Raw genomic sequence first — 20,589 nt, 5'->3', positions numbered from 1 at the left:
TGAGCTGGGCTCAGGCTTAGGAACATACAGGACTCTGAGTTGGCATTTGGCCAGGGGTCCTTGTGCCGTGGAGACTATTGGGACAACACTGGATCTGGAAGAAACATCCAGCACCTTTCACAATTTCCCCCGTCCTTCCCACTTAGTGACTGTAACAGTCTTGCGGTTGCAGGAGAAAACAGGCACAATGGTACTGTGGCTCCCCTTTATTGTTTCTGTCTTGTTGGTCCCTAACACTGTTGGGGAAAGCTGTTTTTCGATAAGGATGCTGTAAGCAGGGTAGAAGACACTACTGCCATTTAATGATCACCTGCAGGGAGAGAGCTTCCAGCTGAGCAGAGTGCTGCTGAACTCTCGCAGGCAGTGTGCTATTCCCCCAGGATTGCTTCCCAGTGTGGCAGTACGGTGATCTTGCCCTTGCTTTCAACTGGCCCAAGCCCGAGTTAATGTTCAGTGTTGCTGTGAGGGCCTCAAAGGCAGGGAAGCGTGTTGTCCAGCGAAGCAGGGCCATGACAAGGTTGCTCTGAGAAGATAAGGACAGGTCTGGAGTGAAGTGACTTTGGCCCAGGGATTTGCAAAACTAGTACTTGCTTCAGGATCAGAGAGGAACAATCTGGTCCTGAGATGGGCAAGAGGGACAGTGGGGATGTGTCCTGTGGAGCTGGTGACCTGCTGTGACTGCAGATATGTCTCTCCTCTGCAACAAAAGGAATCTGTCAGAACAGCTGTGTTTATTATAGTTCATTGATTCAAAACCTGTTGAAAACTCTGTGCAGAAAGAAAATGGGGGAGGAAGCAGGAAGTCAAGCAAAGCAAATATGGGGGTGAATGAATGAGTAACTACAAAAGCTGACTCTCAAGATCCTTACATGTCACACTGGTATTTTTTTTAATAAGCACTGCTACTGCCACAGCAAGAGCTGCAGAGGTGGCAGTCTCTGGCGTGCCTTCGCTTTGCAGTCACCTACAAGTTATATTGGCATTTGCTTCTGGTGGCACCTTAATGAGCACAAGGGCAAATGTGCTTCACCGAATTCTTTGCTGGCAGTCTTGTCATTTCATGTATTAGTTCCTGGAGTTGGGAAATCAATGAAACATGTAAAATCTGGTCCAGCTGCACATGGTTGCTCTCTAAGTGCAGAAGTGCAGAGAGCTTTTGTGTCCTGGGCGTGTGGTAGGAGTGGATTTCCTCCAGGGTGTGAGACAAGATGTCTAACATCCTGCCTTAGATAAAACAGTAGTTTGCCAGCTTCCCTTCCCATTAATAGCAGCTGAATCTTGTCTGCTTCTGGGGCTGCTGGAGCATAACCAGCTCTGTGGCAGGGCTGTCCCTGGAGCTTGGCTGAAGGAGCACTTCAGGACCCAACCATTGGCTGGCTGAGGCAACCCAGGGAGCCCCTGGACATGGCAGTGTGCAGGTTAATGCAAGTGAGACTGGCCTTTTAAGAAGACCCTGTCCCCCGCCCAACTACTTCAAACCACAGTAAGGACTGTGCCTAAAAAGAACATAAAACTCCATGTTTCAGGGTACCCACCAACCTTCAGTGACTGGATTTTGGAAATAATTGCTCTTTACTTTTACAAAGTTCCTGATGTTCTCCCTGGCATCATCTGATGACAGCCTGGCTGCAGATGTGGTCCAGGGCAGCACTTTCTAAGCACTCTTCTTGTCCTCTGCTGTTGCTGTCAGCACTGACATCCAAACACCACCACGCCAGCATTGCTGCTATTTGGAGACTCATTAAGGCTTATTGTCTGCAGGCTGTAATCTTAACAATGTTGTTTTGTCAGGGTGTTTTGTGTGCTTTTGTTGATGAAATGGCAGAAAATCACATCCTACACACCAGTACAAAGCTTATGTGGTATCCGCCTCCCCTGCCTATTGTGTGATCAAAACAATGGATGTACTAGATTTTATCTGCAACTTGCTCCAATCCCATCCCTACGTATGGCACTGTGTCACCCTACATTCGGTAAATATGATGAAATTGGGCCTTTTCCCAGAACTGGGACTGGTCAGGAGACAAACCCAAATCCAGAGAATATACACAAATTGACAAATATGATGTGAATCACATTTTAAGTGCTTCAAGGGCTCTGGAGAGGACCCATCAACCTTCAAAAGCACTAGAGCAGTGATTTTACAGCATGTTATTGAAGGAGAGCTACTTAAAATACCACATCCTTTTTTTGACTCATCTTTCCCTCCCACCTCAGTCTTTATTCCTTACAGCTGTTTCGGAGTTTGGCCATGCAAAAAAATAAACTCATGGCATTAGGAAAACAAACATGCGTAAACACAAGCATGAATATGCTTGCTTTCGTGCAGAATGATGTGTAGCTTGGAGGAGGTAAACTGGGCTCATGAGTGCACTCCTGCTCACTACAGAAATGAGCGGTGAGTGAGCAGCCTGAAGAGACTTTTAGTTTTGTGCAGAAGAAAGTGTTCTTTCATGAATTTCCCACTCACATCATATGAATTACTGCTGCCAGATGCCATGGAATGCCAGAAGCATGAATGTGTTCAGAAGGCAAATAGAAAAATTTGTGGAAGGACAGTCCCAGAGGGACTGAAGCAGAAATGCAGGCAGACGACCTCTGGCTTGGGAAGTCCCCAAGCCACAGAGTGTTGGCAGCTGTGAGAGTGCAATGGGGAAAAGATCATCGTGTTGGCTTGGCTTGCCCCCTGCATATCGGGCTGAGGGCTGGGCTTGCTATGGTTACTCTGCTGGCCCTCTTCTGCCTTCCTGCCCCAATAAAGGCAGATCTGGGGCAAAATGAGTGCTTGAGGTGCTGGAGCTCAGTGGGTGCTTCATCAATTCTTTGCTTCTTTCTTGACTTGGAAGGAAAGGGGAAAAGTCAGATGATGCTCCTGGTGGCTAACAGCATGATCCACCAAATAATCCATATGCTTACATTCACTGAAAACTAGGTTTAATGGATGTCTCATCAATGGCAATTTTTCAAATGAGGTTAGCAGCAGAATATGGAGTAAATTAGAGACTTTCTGTGGCCTCACTGCAACTGCACTGCTTTCTGGAAATCCTATCACAACGGTAGCATTAGTAACTTTAACTCTGGCATTTCCTACTGTAAAAGCTGTTATTCTAGGTGGTTTCTAAAGTAACATCTGGGTGTGTGGTTTCATGTATGGTCTTCCTAAGTTTTCCTAGAGACAAAGTCTCCATGCTCTACCCTGTGCTATGTTGCCATCTGTTTCTGGCCAGGCTGGGTCCTTTTCCTTCCACACCCCATTTTTTACCAGGCCAAGTGTCTTTTGACTCTGCAATAGCTTCAGTAAATCCAGGTGACTCCTTCAGTGCATGTGGAGCTCGACCCTCACCCTGGGGGGTGCTCCAGCAGGTGTGAGTCGTGCTAGAAGGAGAAAGCACTGAAACCACACTTTGGTTTCACTCCTGTTCCCCAAATTTTGAACCACACCTCTGCCAGGTCTGTCCCTGTCAGATGTGAGCACCTCTGGGGACATCAGTAGTCCCCTCACTGGCACAGCTGCATAGAGGAGGTGAGACCAGGGTGGTGAGCACGCCAGGGCACACACAGGGTGCAGCTGCCAGCCATAGATGCTTAGACGGGACTGCTAAGTTTTCAAGAGGAGGATGTGACCAAGAGTTGTGTTCCCTGGCTTTACTTTACACAGGTACAACAGCCAGCTTGAGTAGGGTTTCCAAGCCATCAGCCTGCTCTCCTTTCCCCAGGGATCCATGCCTTCACCCCTCTTCCTCACCTGCCCTGGGCAAGTAGGATGGCTAAACGAGATGCTGAATGCTCCTGCCACCATCCCAAAGGTGCTCTCCTGCTCAAAAGCCACCTTTTGCTGCTGGGCAGTGGCTGGCTGTGCCAGGAAGGACACGTTTCCCCATGCTGACAGACACCTCTCAAGGCAGAGTGGCTGCACATGCTGCCTAAGCAGTGGCCAAAGCGCAGATTGATGCTTTTCAGATGTCTGTGAAACCACCCTCCACCCCTTCCATTACTGCCTGGTTCCTCTGTAAGGTGTTAAGTGGATTCTGATCAGATCATACAGGAGAGCCCAGAGCCTGATATTGCTACCAGGGATGAGCTACCTGGCAGCCATCTACTGTATTTATATGTCTACAACAAAACCCAGTAGATCCTCAGAGACGTACAATAAATGTATTATTTTTTGTTCCAGATGATGCATGCAGGCACTCTGATTTGAATACGTGCAGTAGCAGACACTCAAGGCAGACCTTTTATAGGCTAGCAGCCTTAACATTAGGGCTGCCATGCTGCTTTGCCATCCTAAATTGCCATGGGATCCTTGACAGACCGGATCCCCTGAGGTGCCAGTGAAAGTTGGAGTGCAACTTTTGTGTAGGGAGACAAGAGGCCATACTGCTTGGACCTCAGGTCCTATAACCACGCTGCAAGTCGGAGGGGCAGAACCCAAGGATGTTCGTCCCTTGGGAAGGGCTCAGCAGCAGGAAGTCAAAGCTTGAAAGAGCTGGCCTAAAAACATGGGGTCCCCTTCGCTGCACGAAGTGCTAAGGGGTGACTTTGCTACAGCTTCCAAACACCCAGATGAAACAGATTTACCAGGCTGTATCTTACATGTGTACACATGTGTTTATATATCTGTCCACATTTTTTTAAAGGTGGGAAATAGTTCACCAAACTCACTCATCTAGGCTGTGGCCAACCTACCTGTCTTGCAGCTCTTTTACCAAAGATGACTCAGGGCAGTTCGTGCCAGAGCTCTGCTGGTCTGTATACCCTGTATTCCCTGTCCAGGGAATTTGCAGCTGATGGGAGGAGGGATGGGCCATGAACTTCAGGGATGAAAAGACAGATAACACCCTCGGGCTTAGGAAGGGGCTTAGAAAGGCCTGGCCACTATCATGGTGAACACAATCAAAAGAGAGCACAGGCAGAGCCGAGTTCTGAGGAGAAATACCACAAGATGAAATGTGTGAGGAGGGAGAGAGCTAGACAAGGCAAGACCTTAAGACTAGCCCTATGTTGAAGGAGAGATGTTAGTAAGCATTTTAGTGCCTCTGGTTCACTGAATGGCACTGGAAGGGGAGAGTGGAGGGTGTCTGGGAAGGTTTCTTACACATCCCCTCAAAAACCTGCTGCCTCAGTGCTGAGTTCAGAAGTGGGGAAAGGGAAGGCAGTAGATTTCTGCTGACCCACCCAGCAGCTCTCCTCCACCTTTTCAAGTTTGCATTTTAAAATGCAAACTCCTTTTCCAGGGTAGTGCGTGAGCCACAGGCTCCTCAGCTGCATCCACAGTCTTGAATTGGCCTCTTGTGGTCTCTCCCAGAGAAATACCCAGTGCTTTTACCAGCCAACAGAAGATGGTGTGCTTACCTGAGAAATGGGTGTGCTTACCTGAGAAATGTTGGATACAGCTCAGGATTTGCCAGGCAACTAATTTCATAGCACATGGTAATTCCCATCCTGCCCAAGCAAACGGTAGTCATTTTAAGCCAATAAAGAGCTGGAAAGATGTACACATTAAGGTCGGAATACAAAAATAAGTTTTTTTCTGCTTTTGACATAAAACAGCATTAAAGATTTAATTTAAAGAAACACTAAGCTTGCTGTGATGAAAGGTCAAGAGGACAGCACATGATGTGTTCCATTTCACTCAATGAAGAATTTATAAATCAATTGTATTGTGATTCAAACAAATAATCAAGACTCAAGACTGCTAGGTTGTTGTCACAGAGAGGACAAATCAATGATACAAAGTAGTTTGGGTTATCGAGGGCATTAACTAAAGGCTTATGCAAGACACCATTTCTTGCTTGCAATAAAACTAAACAGAGGGCAGCTGCATTGTTTGGTAGTTGAAATCTGCTAATCAACAAGATACTCAGTACTTTTGCACAGAGGCTTCTGATGGCTTTCAGGCTTGGACAAGTTTGTGTTGCCTCCCTGTCTCTTAGTGTGTGCTATACAATCGCTTTCACACCTGGAGCTACAGAAGTCTGCTGCAAATAAATTAATATCCCAGTCCCACATGTTGAATCACTCCAAGACACCTCTGTATGCCACGTGGGCTTTTAGATCCCAAACTGACATTTGACCATGGCTTCAGATGTTTCAGCTATTAGCACACTCAGAGCAATGAGTTTCTCTCTCATTTAGTCCACCGAGGAACAAAACAACCCAGGCAGTATTTTAATGACCCATTCCTGCTGGTAAGCCCTGCTGGCAAAGCCTCTCCAGAGCTGAGAAACTAGCCACTGCTGCATGTGGTTTGCAGCAAATGCAGCTGTGGGAGTCTCGGGCTATTCCTACTTCCCCTCTGGGGCTCTGCCCACCCCACCACCCCCACAGAGCCAGCCTGTGTGGAAAATAACCCTTTTCTGGAGGGTTGGACTTTGGGCTATGGGCTTTGAAGGTGGCACAGCTCGGACTGCTGGTGCTGACATAGGCAAGCAGGGAAGAGTGGGGAAGAGTGGCTGGAGAGCTGCCTGGTGGAAAAGGACCTGGGGGTGCTGGTTGACAGACGGCTGAACATGAGCCAGCAGTGTGCCCAGGCAGCCAAGGAAGCCAACAGCATCCTGGCTTTTATCAGGAATAGTGTGGCCAGCAGGAGCAAGGGGGTGATCGTGCCCCTGTACTCTGCCCTGGTGAGGCCACACCTCAAGTACTGTGTTCAGTTTTGGGCCCCTCAGAACAAGAACAACACTGAGGTGCTGGAGCGTGTCCAGAGAAGGGCAACGAAGCTGGTGAAGGGTCTAAAGCACAAGTCTTGTGAGGCGCAGCTGAGGGAGCTGGGGTTGTTTAGCCAGGGGAGAAGGAGGCTGAGGGGAGACCTTATGGCTCTCTCCAACTACCTGAAAGGAGGTTGTAGTGAGGTGGGCGTTGGCCTCTTCTCCCAAATAACAAGCAATGGGACAAGGGGCAATGGCCTCAAGTTGCACCAGGGGAAGTTTAGATTAGATGTCAGGGAAAATTTCTTTGCTGAAAGGATTGTCAAGCATTGGAACAGACTGCCCAGGGACGTGGTTGAGTCTCCATCCCTGGAGGTAATGAAAAGACTTGTAGATGTGGTGCTTAGGGACATGGTTTAGTGGTGGGCTTGGCAGTGGTAGGCTAACAGTTGAGCTTGATGATCTTAAAGTTCTTTTCCAACCTAAACGATTCTGTGATTCTGTGAAGGCTGGGGTCTCTGCTGGTAGGTGCTGCTGCCAAGCCCGGCAGGGCATTAAACCATGCACTGATCTGGATTGGCAGCAGCATCCCCACTGGCTATACCTGTCCCCAGTGCCAGGCACTCTCTCAGGCACTGCTGGTCCCCATGCCCTGGCACAGACAGCAGATGCAGGGCCATGGGAATTTAACCCCTGCACTCTCCCAGCAAAGCCCAGAGGTCCCTTGCATAGACCCTGCAATCCCCAGTCAGTTGTTAAAATGAGTTTTCATTGTCTGGACACTTTGGACACACTGTCTGGTCATTGTCTGGTTTTTTTTTGCCTATGACATTTTTCTGTAACATTTTACAGTTTTGTCCTTCTCCCCCAAAAGCTGATAGTTGTTTGGCACTGTTACCTCCGTGGTTTCAGTCTAGCTGTATTCCATAAAGAAAAAGGAAAGATGTTTCTTTCGGTCGTCCTTAAGGGGCACATTGCTATGAGACTATGGCCCTGGAGCAAATGCTTAGCTAAAGAAAAGCCATGTGCCTGTCACCGTGGTTGCTCAACATCCTACATTCATTGCAGCAGCACTGTTGATGGCAGAAAACACCTACTGTACCCAGATGGTGTTTAAGTGTGTGCATGTGCCCATACATTTTTCCATTTTAGAAACAGAAAACATGGGGATATTTGGATGAAAACTCTGACCCTTGCGTTCCAAAAATTGAATTCCAAAATCCAAATTTTAGGCCAGACAAGAATTATGGACTCAACGTGGCACACTTCTTCTGCGACTTGCCATCTGATTTGATGCCATTTTGGAAATTTAATTCACCCAATTTCACCAGTCTTTCTTTAGCTGTTATAAATGCTGGTGGTGGGACATACATTAGCTTTTATGGTATTGGTCTTCACTGTATCACCACTCTGACATGGGCCAGGTTAGCAAGGAATGTTTTCTATTTACCAGGGCAATAACCAAGAGACAAGGAGAGAATTCATTGACAGAGGAGGTTTGCATGACTCTCTGTTTGGGACTAATGCTGTAACGAGGCAGGTACCACCTGCCATCATGCTTGCCACAGCCCAGGGGCAGCGATGGCCAATGTGATCCAGTGTTAGCATGAAGATGAAGGTGGCTGGGAACTTGACGAGAGCAGAACAGAGGAAATCCAGATACATGCTCCCAGAGGCTATTTCAATGTGCATGATAAGCCCCTGGTAGATGGTGGAGCTTGTGAACCTGGGCAGAGAACAGCATGCAAATGAAGCCAAACCCGTTGGGAGAGAGTTTGTGCAAAGAACTGAGATTTGCAGCTGATTGGAAGCAAAACAGGCTTAAATCAATGATGACAGTTTAGGGCACAGAATTGCACACCTCCGTTTGGGCTACAAAAACCTTCCCTTACCAGCTGTGCATCAAAATGAACACGTGTTTTCTCATCTGAGGTGTCCTGATCAGGGCTAGAAATGAAGGTTTCAGCTTTTCTCCATCTTCATCTTCAGAGCTGAGATTCTGGGAGCACAAGGGACAGGAAAACAGATTACACTAGGCAGGGGAGAGAATGGTGAGCATTGCAATAAATATTTTCCTCTGGATTAATGGGAGGATGAGTGTTTTCATTAGCCAGTTAAGTAACTGAGGGCAAAATAACTTCTCCAGAGTGTTTTGGGGAAAGGACACATGAAAATTTATACAGACAGCCTTCATATCTGTGTAGCCATGTGTATGAGGCTATTGCATGGTATGAAGCAGCATTTAAAAAAATAATGAATAAGGATGTTCTGGAATTTTAAGTCATGAGATTTGGTGAGTTTACTGTTGATTGATACTATTTAAAAGAAGAATTTTTCTTGTCTGCTGGCTATTTTTGCAAGCATCTTTTCCCAAATATGCTCTGCAAGGGTCCTGGGCAGTCAAAGAGAGGAAAACTCATTTGCCTTTGCTTTAGGGAACTGCAATTTTTTTGGTTGTCAAACTACTCCCTACTCTAAACTCAAAACAATCCTAAACTCATAACATTATTTGCCTTGAGGCTCGCATATATGAAGCAAATGCAGTGCAGTCACCTGGAAAGAGAGAGGTAGCTTTTTCTTATTTCCCTTGGAGATGTGATTAATAACTTCCATAGCTTTGTCATTTTGCTTTTGAGCTATAAGCCACCTGGGAGACTCCGGCAGATATCTGCAACACATATAAATGTGACAGCTATGGGGAAGGAAAATGCACATTACTGGTGCACAGAAAATGAAAATGGAGCTGAGTTCCTCAGGCTAGGGCCCTACGGTGTATTGAATATCCATGGGCAATATTGAACTCAGTTGTAGCTGTTTCTGCCAGTGAGTGCACTCTGATTTGTGCTCCACTTGAATGACAACACAGCCTGATTTTTTTAAAAGGCTAAAACCAGTTTATTATAGTTTGGAAACATTAGTCTGAGCTAAATTCTGTTGATCTGTTTTAGAAATAGCTAACAGTCTGTGGATATAAAAAAGAACAGTTGTAAACCTGATCATTCAGCTTCTCCATGTTAAAAATAAACATTCCAAAAATACCCAAATAAAACCCCCCTCTAAAATCTGTTCTCTGATCTGATTATGGAACTTTCTAAGGAGAATTTTCACTCAATTTTTTTGCTAATAGTCAACAAAAGTCTGTTGATTGCATTAAAAAAAGAGCTATTTTAATCAATGATTAGAAAAACTCACTTCTCACAGTAGCTCAAGTACTGTTCAAGAAATAACGATTTACTAGTTTGTGATAGGTGGCAAGGACTCCAAACACAGAAGTGTTACGACATATTGCAGGTATTCCCTTGCTCTTAGGCAATTCAGACTAAAGCCATGAGCAGGGGGAACAGAACAACAGAAAAATGACGGATCTGATCCAATGTCATCTTAGAAATCCTATGTGTAAGAAGCCTCAACTCCCAGTTACAGCCCCCCATTTTCGGCTTGGCATTGCTGGGAGCTGTAAAAGCGGGCACTTACCAATAGCAGAGCAGGAAGAAGAAACTGGGCAGTGTGACCATGAGCTGGAGCCACCTCCAGTGCAAGAGGGCAGTGAGGATGAGTCCCAGGCTAAAGGCAAACTGGTAAGTAATGCCCGCTGCCCTCTGGTGGTTTTAGCTGACAAATTCTGCACCTGCAGGGACAAGTGTGAGGCACAGAGAAAATAAGTTGGTTTGGAGAACCACAGGGACTCCAAAGCTCCCGCTAGCTAAAACCACGTGGGGCCCCTGTGCTTAGCTGTGCCTTTGTGGTGTGTTGAACAGAAGTGGGTTTGGACAGATCCCTGGTGTAGAGCACAGGGCAAGTCCTGACCCTTCCTCTTCTGCCGGTCAGCTGGCGACTTTGCCCCTGCTTACAAGGGTGTCAGGACCTCACCCGTCAACATGGGCCAAAGGTTGCTTTCTTCCTCCCACTCCTTCTAGCTAAGGACTAAATGGGAAAATAAAATAGACAGCTGGCACTTGTTTGCCTCCATCTCCCTCCTCCTGTACGTCTTGGGAACAGAGCCTCCCCCCTGCCAAGCATGTGAAACAGCACAGCAAAAATCATTTTGGCACCAAGGCTGTGAAACACAAGTGTTGTGTCTCACAGCACCACTTGCTGCCTTTCCTGAAAAACTGTTGCACATCTTTGCAACATTTTCAATTAGTTCTTGTCCCTAGACCTTGTCTTCATTTTGGCACATGCCTCTCCAGGTATGAACGTTCCCTAGTTTTCAGAGCTGCCTCCTAGTTATTCCATTTATGTCTATGAGCTGGTACAAGCTTAGGTCATAAACACCTGCATTTAAGCAAAGAGGTGCAGTTTGGCAGTAAATAGCACAGTGTTGCTGTTTGCTTTTGTTATACATGGTTCCTTAAAAATCAGATGGCACCAACGGGGACCAGCCCTGCTGCTAAACAGGGGGCTCCTGTCCAGAAGGTGTAATTGCAAGCTGCCCTAACAGAGGACATAGCCTGTCAGCTAGCCTCCCTTGCTGTCCAGTTCCTGTATAAGGCAGAAGATTAATGTCTAGGTGTAGCTTGGTGCAAAGGCCATGAGAACCCCCAAGGCCGAACTGATGACGACTGTGACCAGGAGGCAGAGCTTATGGCCAAACCTGCTGAGAGAAAGAAGAAAAGTGGTGTTCCCCAGGGCTCAGTGTTGGGGCCAGTCCTGTTTAATATCTTTATCAATGATCTGGATGAGGGGATCGAGTGGACCCTCAGTAAGTTTGCAGATGACACCAAGTTTGGCAGGAGTGTTGAGCTGCTTGAGGGTAGGAAGGCTCTGCCGAGGGATCTGGACAGGCTGGACAAATGGGCTGAGGCAAATTGTATGAGGTTCAACACAGCCAAGTACTAGGTCCTGCACTTGGGTCACAACCACCCCATGAAACACTACAGGCTTGGGGAAGAGTGGCTGGAGAGCTGCCTGGTGGAAAAGGACCTGGGGGTGCTGGCTGACAGACGGCTGAACATGAGCCAGCAGTGTGCCCAGGCAGCCAAGGAAGCCAACAGCATCCTGGCTTTTATCAGGAATAGTGTGGCCAGCAGGAGCAAGGGGGTGATCGTGCCCCTGTACTCTGCCCTGGTGAGGCCACACCTCAAGTACTGTGTTCAGTTTTGGGCCCCTCAGAACAAGAACAACACTGAGGTGCTGGAGCGTGTCCAGAGAAGGGCAACGAAGCTGGTGAAGGGTCTAAAGCACAAGTCTTGTGAGGCGCAGCTGAGGGAGCTGGGGTTGTTTAGCCAGGGGAGAAGGAGGCTGAGGGGAGACCTTATGGCTCTCTCCAACTACCTGAAAGGAGGTTGTAGTGAGGTGGGCGTTGGCCTCTTCTCCCAAATAACAAGCAATGGGACAAGGGGCAATGGCCTCAAGTTGCACCAGGGGAAGTTTAGATTAGATGTCAGGGAAAATTTCTTTGCTGAAAGGATTGTCAAGCATTGGAACAGGCTGCCCAGGGACATGGTTGAGTCTCCATCCCTGGAGGTAATGAAAAGACTTGTAGATGTGGTGCTTAGGGACATGGTTTAGTGGTGGGCTTGGCAGTGGTAGGCTAACAGTTGAGCTTGATGATCTTAAAGTTCTTTTCCAACCTAAATGATTCTGTGATTCTGTGAAGGCTGGGGTCTCTGCTGGTAGGTGCTGCTGCCAAGCCCGGCAGGGCATTAAACCATGCACTGATCTGGATTGGCAGCAGCATCCCCACTGGCTATACCTGTCCCCAGTGCCAGGCACTCTCTCAGGCACTGCTGGTCCCCCTGCTGGTTTTGTGATTCTATGAAAAGAGAAGAAACAGGTTCAGCTGCTGACAGGGTAGGGTGGCAAGCCAAAAGGTTTGAACAATCTGGAGGTGGTCCTTGTCCCCCTCTTCTCTGTACATTTTGGGTAGAAGTCTGCATCTGTTCTTGCCTTTGCAGCATTTTTCATCTTGATGGAAGCTCAGGAGACTCCCCCGTCCTGTGTTTTCAGGTTGTCATTCACTTCTGGTTGATAACTTAGCTAATGAGTTCAAGAAACGCTCTGGTATGGCTCTGCAGCCTATCTTTCAAAGCTGCAATAGCATTTTAATGGGGATCTTGTTTGATAATGGTGATCATTACCTATTTTCTCATCAACCTTGGCTGACTATCGAGAACTTCTTGAAGAGGGTCTTGTACATCCCTGTTATTTGTTATTCCCTGTATCACTGTGACTCACTGATAGTCAGAAATAAATTGTTTCCAAAAGAAGCGAGCTTACTGGAACACTGGAAAGGGATTGGTTTTCTAGCTGACAGAGATATATATTCAGTTAGATGAATGATTTATAAAACCCATTAAATTAGTCAATGTCCACTAACAAAAATAGTATGATAATAAATGCTAGACAAAACAAATGTCTTCTGTTCTCCACAATAACATCAGCAGATCCCATCGCTCAAACTTTTCTCCTGTCATGAGCCTGACATAAAGAAACTTCTGCTTTGCCTTAAAGGCTAGCCCAAGACAGCCTTATCAGACCATTGAAGGAGCCCTCTCCTGCAAAGGCCCTTTCCCAGGGCCACAGCTCTGAGTGGCAGAGGTAAAATTGCTGCATGTTAGCACTGACCTCGGGAGGTCTTTAGGGACACAGGGGTGCCATTTCCAAGCCACCTATGACTCTTTAATGTCAAAGTCAGCACCTGGATGTGTGCCCAAAGACCAATCAAGTAAATGAGTAGGTCTAATCTGTCAGAGAAGCACATTTTGAAAGAGATTATGCAACCTTGCCTGAATGACATGAAACATTTGCAGTTGTCCTGAGTACAGCAGGTTGCAGCAATCTCATGCAGGGGTAAGCTAGCACTCCAGCTGCACTCAGGCTGTCTGACGAGAAGAGGATGGATAACTCAAATCCAGGAAACACAGAATTCATGGGCCTTTTCCCATTCCCTTTTCTAAGTTTGAGACTTCTGGGTTTGTTTTTGCCCTAAGCACAACACTGTCTAGGTATGGGATTTTGTATTGCTCTTGTGTGCTTGCAGTGCAGGGACCATGGTGAATTGGGGCAGGATGGCAGTGAGCAGAGCAATAGAAAACACTTGACACTACGACATGCACGTGCTTTATCTTAGCAACAATGATATCGTACTCCCTCATGTCTTTTCATACGTTGTTTGATAAGTCTTGGTAAAAAGATCCTTCAGTATTTTGACAGAGAGCGAGAATTTCAGATATAAGTGGTTGTGTCTTTGGGAGCTCCAGTTTCTATTGGCTCACACGGCCTTACGCTGCCAAGGAATGCCTTTGCTAGAGAACATGATTGCTGAATCCATCTCTGTGCTGAAAATGTGATCTGAAGAGTGGTGCCTCTGATGGTTGTGTGATCTGCTCACTGTTGTTTCATGTCCTGTCATGCCTGGATGAGTGGCTTCTACATATCCCCACTTTTGCTCCTGTAAGCCGTGCATTATTATCTGAGCACAAGTTCTGGGAAAAAGGATGGGATACTTTTAAATTCACTAGAAGATTGGCCAGTAAACAATAATTTAGGGTTAAAGGAAAGACAGGATGGGGGGCTGACATATGTTTCTGATGCAAAAAAAGAAACCCAGGTCTTTCAAAATGTGCATGAAGAAAAGCAAAATTTGACATAAGCATGTCAACCTTTGTCCTTCAAATTAGACAGCAGACTCCAGCCCAGGACTGAAGACTGGATATAGGATCTGTGCAGTACTGCTGTAGCCATTTGATGTCTTTCACCTGAGACAGCTTTTTGCCAAAGGTGTAGTTGCACATAAGATGTGACCACAATGAGTTACTTTGATAAATTAAATTATATCTTTTGATGAAAAATCTGTTTAAGTAGAAAGCCTGAAAAAAAATCATGGTCTGGTTCACTGGCAATATGATAAAGGTTTACTGAGGACTGGAAAGCGGCCTGTCCAATCTGTGCACGGGTGAGATTTTTCACAAGCAGTCTTTTTCCATGTGAAGGGACAGGTTGGGGGAAAAGGCTATTGCTCATTGTGATCTCCTGTGTTCTGAGAATACAAAGAAAAAAAACATTTATCCAAGACAGACTGGCTCTACAGAAGAATTGTTCATCCTGTGTTGCTTTCACCTCTTCAAATTCCAGTCTCAGCCTCTCTTGCCATTTTACTGAAAAATTTGGTAAACATGCACAGGAAGGTCAGCTACAAAGAATTAATTTTGTTCAGTCTAAACTAAAAAAAACCAAACCCCACTAGGCAGATAATTGGCACAATGACATTTGTGAGGGAGAAGAGGAGATGAGGGATTATAAGGTCTAGATCCAGCTACATACAGAGCCAACTGAGAAAAAGAGGAAACAAAGAAAATTTAGGAAGGAGCAACTTCTATTTCTGTATCTGAGAAAAAAATCTCCTATTTTGAAACTGATTATGGCCATCTGGATAATGTTAAAATTAATGTGAAACAACTTTATCACAAAGACGGCAAATAGTTCTTGGTGCATGAGTTAAAATTTCATCTCAAACTCTGAGCTCGCATTGCCGTTTGCCACTGTGAATGAAAACAAAATCACTCCACTTGTGAATGTGCAAATTCTCCATGGAGCCTCTGAGAAGTGGTAAAAGTGGACAACACCATGGCATTTCTGTGGATTCCTGGGTTACAACAGTCTTTGAAAGCAGGGGCTTAAGAACCACCATCCATCTCTTTGTGACACATGGGCCTTTCGAATCAAGTTTTAATTGCATTAATTTCCTCTTTGAACCATGAACATTGTTCAGCGACATGCAAAAAGCAGATATCCAGGGGAAACAGTTCTTCTCACACCTGTCTACATAATACCTGTCTGCTGCTATGTAGCCAATGTTTATGGAGCCAACAAAACCACAGTGTTCACACACAGCTGGAAGAGGTCCAGCTTCCAGGACTCCTCACACACCAGGTTAAACTGCAAGGCCAACCAGTCAGAAGCACGGGAACATTCAACACAGACCATGGCTATTTGAGGAGGAAAGACACCAATGATACGCAACCAGAAAACAGGCTGCAGAAAAGAAACCCTCTAGGCATCTGCAATACCTCTTGTCTGGTTTTTTTCAATCTTTGTGGAAAAGTTACACCCTGGAAAATGATTACACAATGACACATAAGGAGAGTGAGAAAGGGAGAGAAACTTTGAACAAACAAATTTAAAACTTCAGAAGAATCTCAGCCTCTCCTCCCCACTTGTCTTCCTGGAATTTGGAGGACACTTGAAGGATCACTTCCTTTCCAGATGCCATGGCCTATCTCTAACTGTCTATTATCTTGCTGCATGAAAGCAGTGCTGGGTATGAGAGGTGGCGGGGCTGCCATGAGCCCTGCTAGAGGGGAGCCAAGAGGTGGCCGTCCCGCTTCTCATTAGCACTGGTAAAATGCCCAGGATTTGGTTGACTTTTCCCTGCAGTGAACCAATACTCTGTAACTTGCTTCTGATTTACAGTTAACAGATCACCAACCCACACCCAGCAAGGGGAGGAGGGCAAACTGGTGTTAAATTCTCTACAGCTGGAAACATTCATTCAGATGTAACTAGACTTCAGCCCAGAAAGAAGCATCAGCATCTTTGGGTGGCTTATTTAATCTCTTTCTAACCGAGACAAGTTTGCTGGGGCCGTACCAAACAGCTCAGATGATTGGTTTCCCTGGCTCGACTGACATGGGGGATGGCTGGGAGTGCTCTTCTTTGCCCCAACCCATCTGTTCCAAGGGAAAGTGAGGTGGAGTTGCTTTGAAATGGTGATGATAGCGAAGCAAGGGTATATGAATGCGCTGCCTGAGGAAGCTCTGAAGTATCCAGCATCACAGTTTTTTGAGAACGGGCTATAGAAACCTCTGCTAGGCATGGTTTAGTTACCATTAATACAGATTTGGGACTGGAGGAGAAGTAGAAGAGATCTCTCTTGAGGTCCTTCCTATGCAGCTGCCCCACTTGGGAACTGTGGCTCCAGCCACACTGCTGGCTCAGCTCAGCCATGCAAGGGCTGCAGCCATGGTGCTCAGGGGTGAATCCCAGGAAGGAAATCCCCATGTAAATAGGAGCGAAGGTAGAAGAAAGCAGGCATAAGACAAAGAGGGCTTGTTTCTGAATGAAGTAAAATTCTCCAATCTGCTCTAAAATGTCATCCAAGGTTGGCATCTTTGCATGTTGCAACTTACTAAAACATCTAACTCTGATGCTTTCTAGGGCTTTGCCCTTCACTGCATACTGAAATAACAGCTGAAGTGTTTGCTCAAAACTCACAAACTAATTAATTATCTTTGTCAATTGTCGAGCCATGCACAGCAACCTTTGTTTCTCAAATGCCATTTCTAAATAAACTTTGGCTCTCTTTTTTTGGTCTCTGTTGTTATTTTGTTTTGTATATGACACTATTGAAATAAAAGAGCTGATGTCTTAGATTGTGGCCCTTTCGGTCTGCCACTGAGAGCCTGTCAGTGCGCAGTATAGGGTAGGTGACAATTCCTTTGACTAGTATTTTCAGAAGCCATAAATATTATGAAAGCAATGTTGTCCTCCTCTTCTTATATATACAACTGAAGAACTTTATATGCAAAATTACACTGGATATAGATGACCACCTGGATGCTGCTTTGAAGGTGCAGAAGGTGACAACTCAGAGAAGACACAACAGGGCAGATTTCTTTTAGGCACCTAACAGCTAAAGAACAGTGTTGTGCCCCAAGTAAGAAGCAGACCAGCAGCTGCAGTACGAGTTGGCTCTTCTGAGTCAGAGGTGCCCAGACTGACCTTGTGGGGGTTCACACAAGGCTGCCCCACACCCAAGGAGCCGAGAGTGGCCCCAAGACCCATCACCAGCCCTCACGTGCCCACCCTGCCTTCTGCCTCCTGCCCTGCGCCCTGGGGAGGCAGAAGGCAGAGGCTGCCGTAAACCACAGCTGTCTCATGAACACTTTACAGCTGTTCCATGGGAATTTATTAAACAATGCTAATGTGTAAATGTGTGCTTAGGCAGTAGAGACATCCTCAGCCTCTTCTACTGAGAGGGATGATTTATGTTGTATTCCCATAGGTCGCATAGGGTCCTTTCATGTTGTTCCCCATTTGCCTGCCCGGTAAACAATTAGTTTGTGTCAAATAATGTAAGCCATGATGGGCGACTGGAAGAGGTTCAGTGCAGCTGAACATCGAAAGTATGGATTTGGGCAAAAAAACATCTATGGGAAAAGATCTCTGCCTGCAAATTTTCTGCGGACATGTTTTATTACCCCTCTTTCTGAGCCAGACTGAAATGACTATAAGTAGCTTGTTTAGTGCTTCTGAAAGGAGTCCCTGAGCAGGCTGCTGTCAGTGAGTTAATTTCCCCCCTGAGGAGCACTTGGTGACCTCTCCAAGTTTTATGAAGTACAAAACTAAATTATGAACTTCAGAGTAAAACAGAGGTGATAAGTAATGTGATATTTTAAAGGGCTATTAATAACAAGACCGGTTAAGTTACAAAAACTGGCATTCCGAGGAACTGTTGTGAATCACAAATGGGAATGCTACTTCGCAATAAACATCTTTCACAGGTAAGAAAAGACCAGACCTTTGACCGTTTACAACTAAACTGTTGACCTATCTGTTCAGGTCTGTTTTACATCAGAAACAGGGCATGGGCTATTCACTCTGTTAATGCTGTAGGACCTCACTGCACTATCAGCTTTTAAACCTTGCACCCACCTGCACACAGATTACTCAGCAGTGCATATATCTGATCCATTTGTTAACAGCTAAAACCTGGGTCAGCCAAAACCGAATTAGATGCAACAGAAGTGCATAAAGCATCCCGGAAATGCGTTTTACTCCCTTTTCCTTTTCTGCCAAGTGTAGTTTCATGCTGGGGAGAGCAAGAAGGAAGACCAATGCTGTTGTGTTCATATGCCAGTTATGCTGGCAGAAGGTTGTAGCTCCATTTTTAAGGTAAACTGATGTTCTTTCTCTTGGAAAACCTGCAGTGTCACTTGGGTATTCTCTTGTATCACCAGTAAGCAAAGTATTGTCCTACAGTGGGCGTGACCACTGAGCAGCTTCAGCTATTGCATGACATCCAGAGGTTTTTGTTACTGACATCTAAGGTGCCCTTGAATATCCTGACAGGACTCCCTCTTGTGTATGGTGACATCTTAGGGGAACTGTGCAGGCAATCTTAGGGGAACTAAGTGGCCCATCCCACCAACATCAGGGCATGAGACTCTTGTCACCCAGACACACATGAGTGTGTTCGTGTAATCACTTTAAGATGTTTTGCAGCAGTGTTTTTTTCCATTTCACTGAGGACAGAGCAGGGAGTAAGCATGCATGCAGTTCTGCTGCTGGATCTAAGCTCACATGAATGGAGGCAGCACGACAGATTGCCAGGGTGGCATCCGTACTGAGAAACTAAACGGGGCTGTGTATGGGCTGAAGCACTGTCCCGTATCCACCCTACTTAATCTTTATCAGCCTCCCTAGTACTGGTTTGCCCAATTCCTGTTAGCACAGTCCTTACGATGCCCAGGTGTGTTTGGGGTGGTGACGCTGGACTGTCTGTTTCTGGTAGACAGAAAGGAAAAGATCAGTCTGCCTGGGTATGGTGTGTACAGATGTAAGCCATGCCATGCCCTGTGCCTCCAGCAATAAAAAATGGGCCTGCCCTTTTTATTTATTAGCACAGATGCAGCATGACATCAGTTAGCATATAAAGTCAGAGGAGCAAAGTAAACCGAGCCAGAGCTCCTCTGTTATCAGAGGGCATCTGTGCCTCTGACAGAAGACCCATATTGCCCTGCAGTGGCAAGTTTGTGAAATAGTGTCAGCTGTGACAGGTTTACTGTATATAATCAGTAAACCCTTCCGTTTATAGTAGTAAAGCATTACCATGCCTGCTTTAAAACTTGTCAGCCTTCCAAAAGCTGCGGTAAGCATTCCCATACTCTGACCTTCCTGAGCTTTAGATTTGCGCTAACAGGTTTGGGTCAAATGTGAACAAAGCGAAGCCAAAAATGCTGCTGAAATTACACACACAAGAGAGGTGTAATCCATCCATAAAAGCTATGCATATGGCTAATGATAGTATATATAACTCTTTGCTGTCAAACAATAGACCCAATTAAAAGATTTAAAAGCATCTTCTAATGAAATCACTCTTGAAGACCGAGAAGCTGAGGCAGAGACTTCTAACAGGCTAGCTCTTCAAAGATACTGGTTTTCAGGTCTTTGACAGTTTAGGTTAAAACGATTTACCAGAGGTGCCTCAGACAGATATTTCCATTCAGGTACCTCCTGAGATATTCTCCTACAAGCCTTCCTGCAAGAGTAAACATTTCTGCACTGAATTCCTTCTAGTGAGCCATTCTTTCATTCACAAAATTTAGTAATAATGTTGGTTAAGTTCTTATGTGTATGGACCTTATCATTTTCCTGTGAGTATAACAAGAGCATAGATGTTTAACATGGAGCTTTGGGCATGATGCTGTCTGCCATAATCATGTGTTACCGTGGACCTGAGAAGGACGTACTACATTCAGAGGAATGTGGTGGAGGATCACCGGAAACATCCAAACAAACAGTGAGTTGTGCTCCCACTGGAGTTTACTGCCTGTGCATCAGGGTGAAGATACATGAGACAGGGTGAGCCAGTCCAGTTTCTTGGTGTGAAGGTCCCACTCCCCATCACCTTTCCTATGGCCCGTTCTGGCTTTTGCTGGTCCTACACTCCATGAATTAAGTAAACTTGCTAAGTGGGCAGAGGCTGATCCTAGCAAATACCTGGGTAGATTTATCCTGCAGTCGTCAGTTGTAGGGGCTCAGTGAAGGAAGAACCAGCACAACGGAAGGGACAGGACCACGTGGCTATGAGCCACTGGGAGAGAGAAGCTGTAAAGGAGAGGGAAAAAGCAGGATGCCCTCTTTATAGTTCCGGAGAGCAGCTGTCTTGCAGATTTTGGTAAGGCTTCACCTGAGCTGATGTCAGCCACATAAAACCTGA

At 46.0% G+C, this 20,589-nt stretch overlaps 1 protein-coding gene across 1 annotated transcript; it reads right to left on the bottom strand.

Moving 5' to 3' along the window:
- Positions 1-5,026: 5,026 nt before the first annotated feature.
- Positions 5,027-16,757, bottom strand: LOC104045369 (solute carrier family 22 member 2). The gene is given in 9 exon segments (XM_064448549.1): positions 5,027-5,482; positions 8,159-8,373; positions 8,540-8,646; positions 9,201-9,315; positions 10,122-10,275; positions 11,087-11,241; positions 15,422-15,467; positions 15,470-15,527; positions 16,476-16,757. Coding segments are annotated over 9 exon segments (1,245 nt in total). The 3' UTR covers positions 5,027-5,369.
- Positions 16,758-20,589: the final 3,832 nt, after the last annotated feature.

This window comes from Phalacrocorax carbo, chromosome 3 (assembly GCF_963921805.1).
Source record: "Phalacrocorax carbo chromosome 3, bPhaCar2.1, whole genome shotgun sequence".
Taxonomy (NCBI): Eukaryota; Metazoa; Chordata; class Aves; order Suliformes; family Phalacrocoracidae; genus Phalacrocorax; species Phalacrocorax carbo.
The sequence above is the reverse complement of the archived record's forward strand: the minus strand, read 5'-3'. Positions and strand labels throughout refer to the sequence as shown.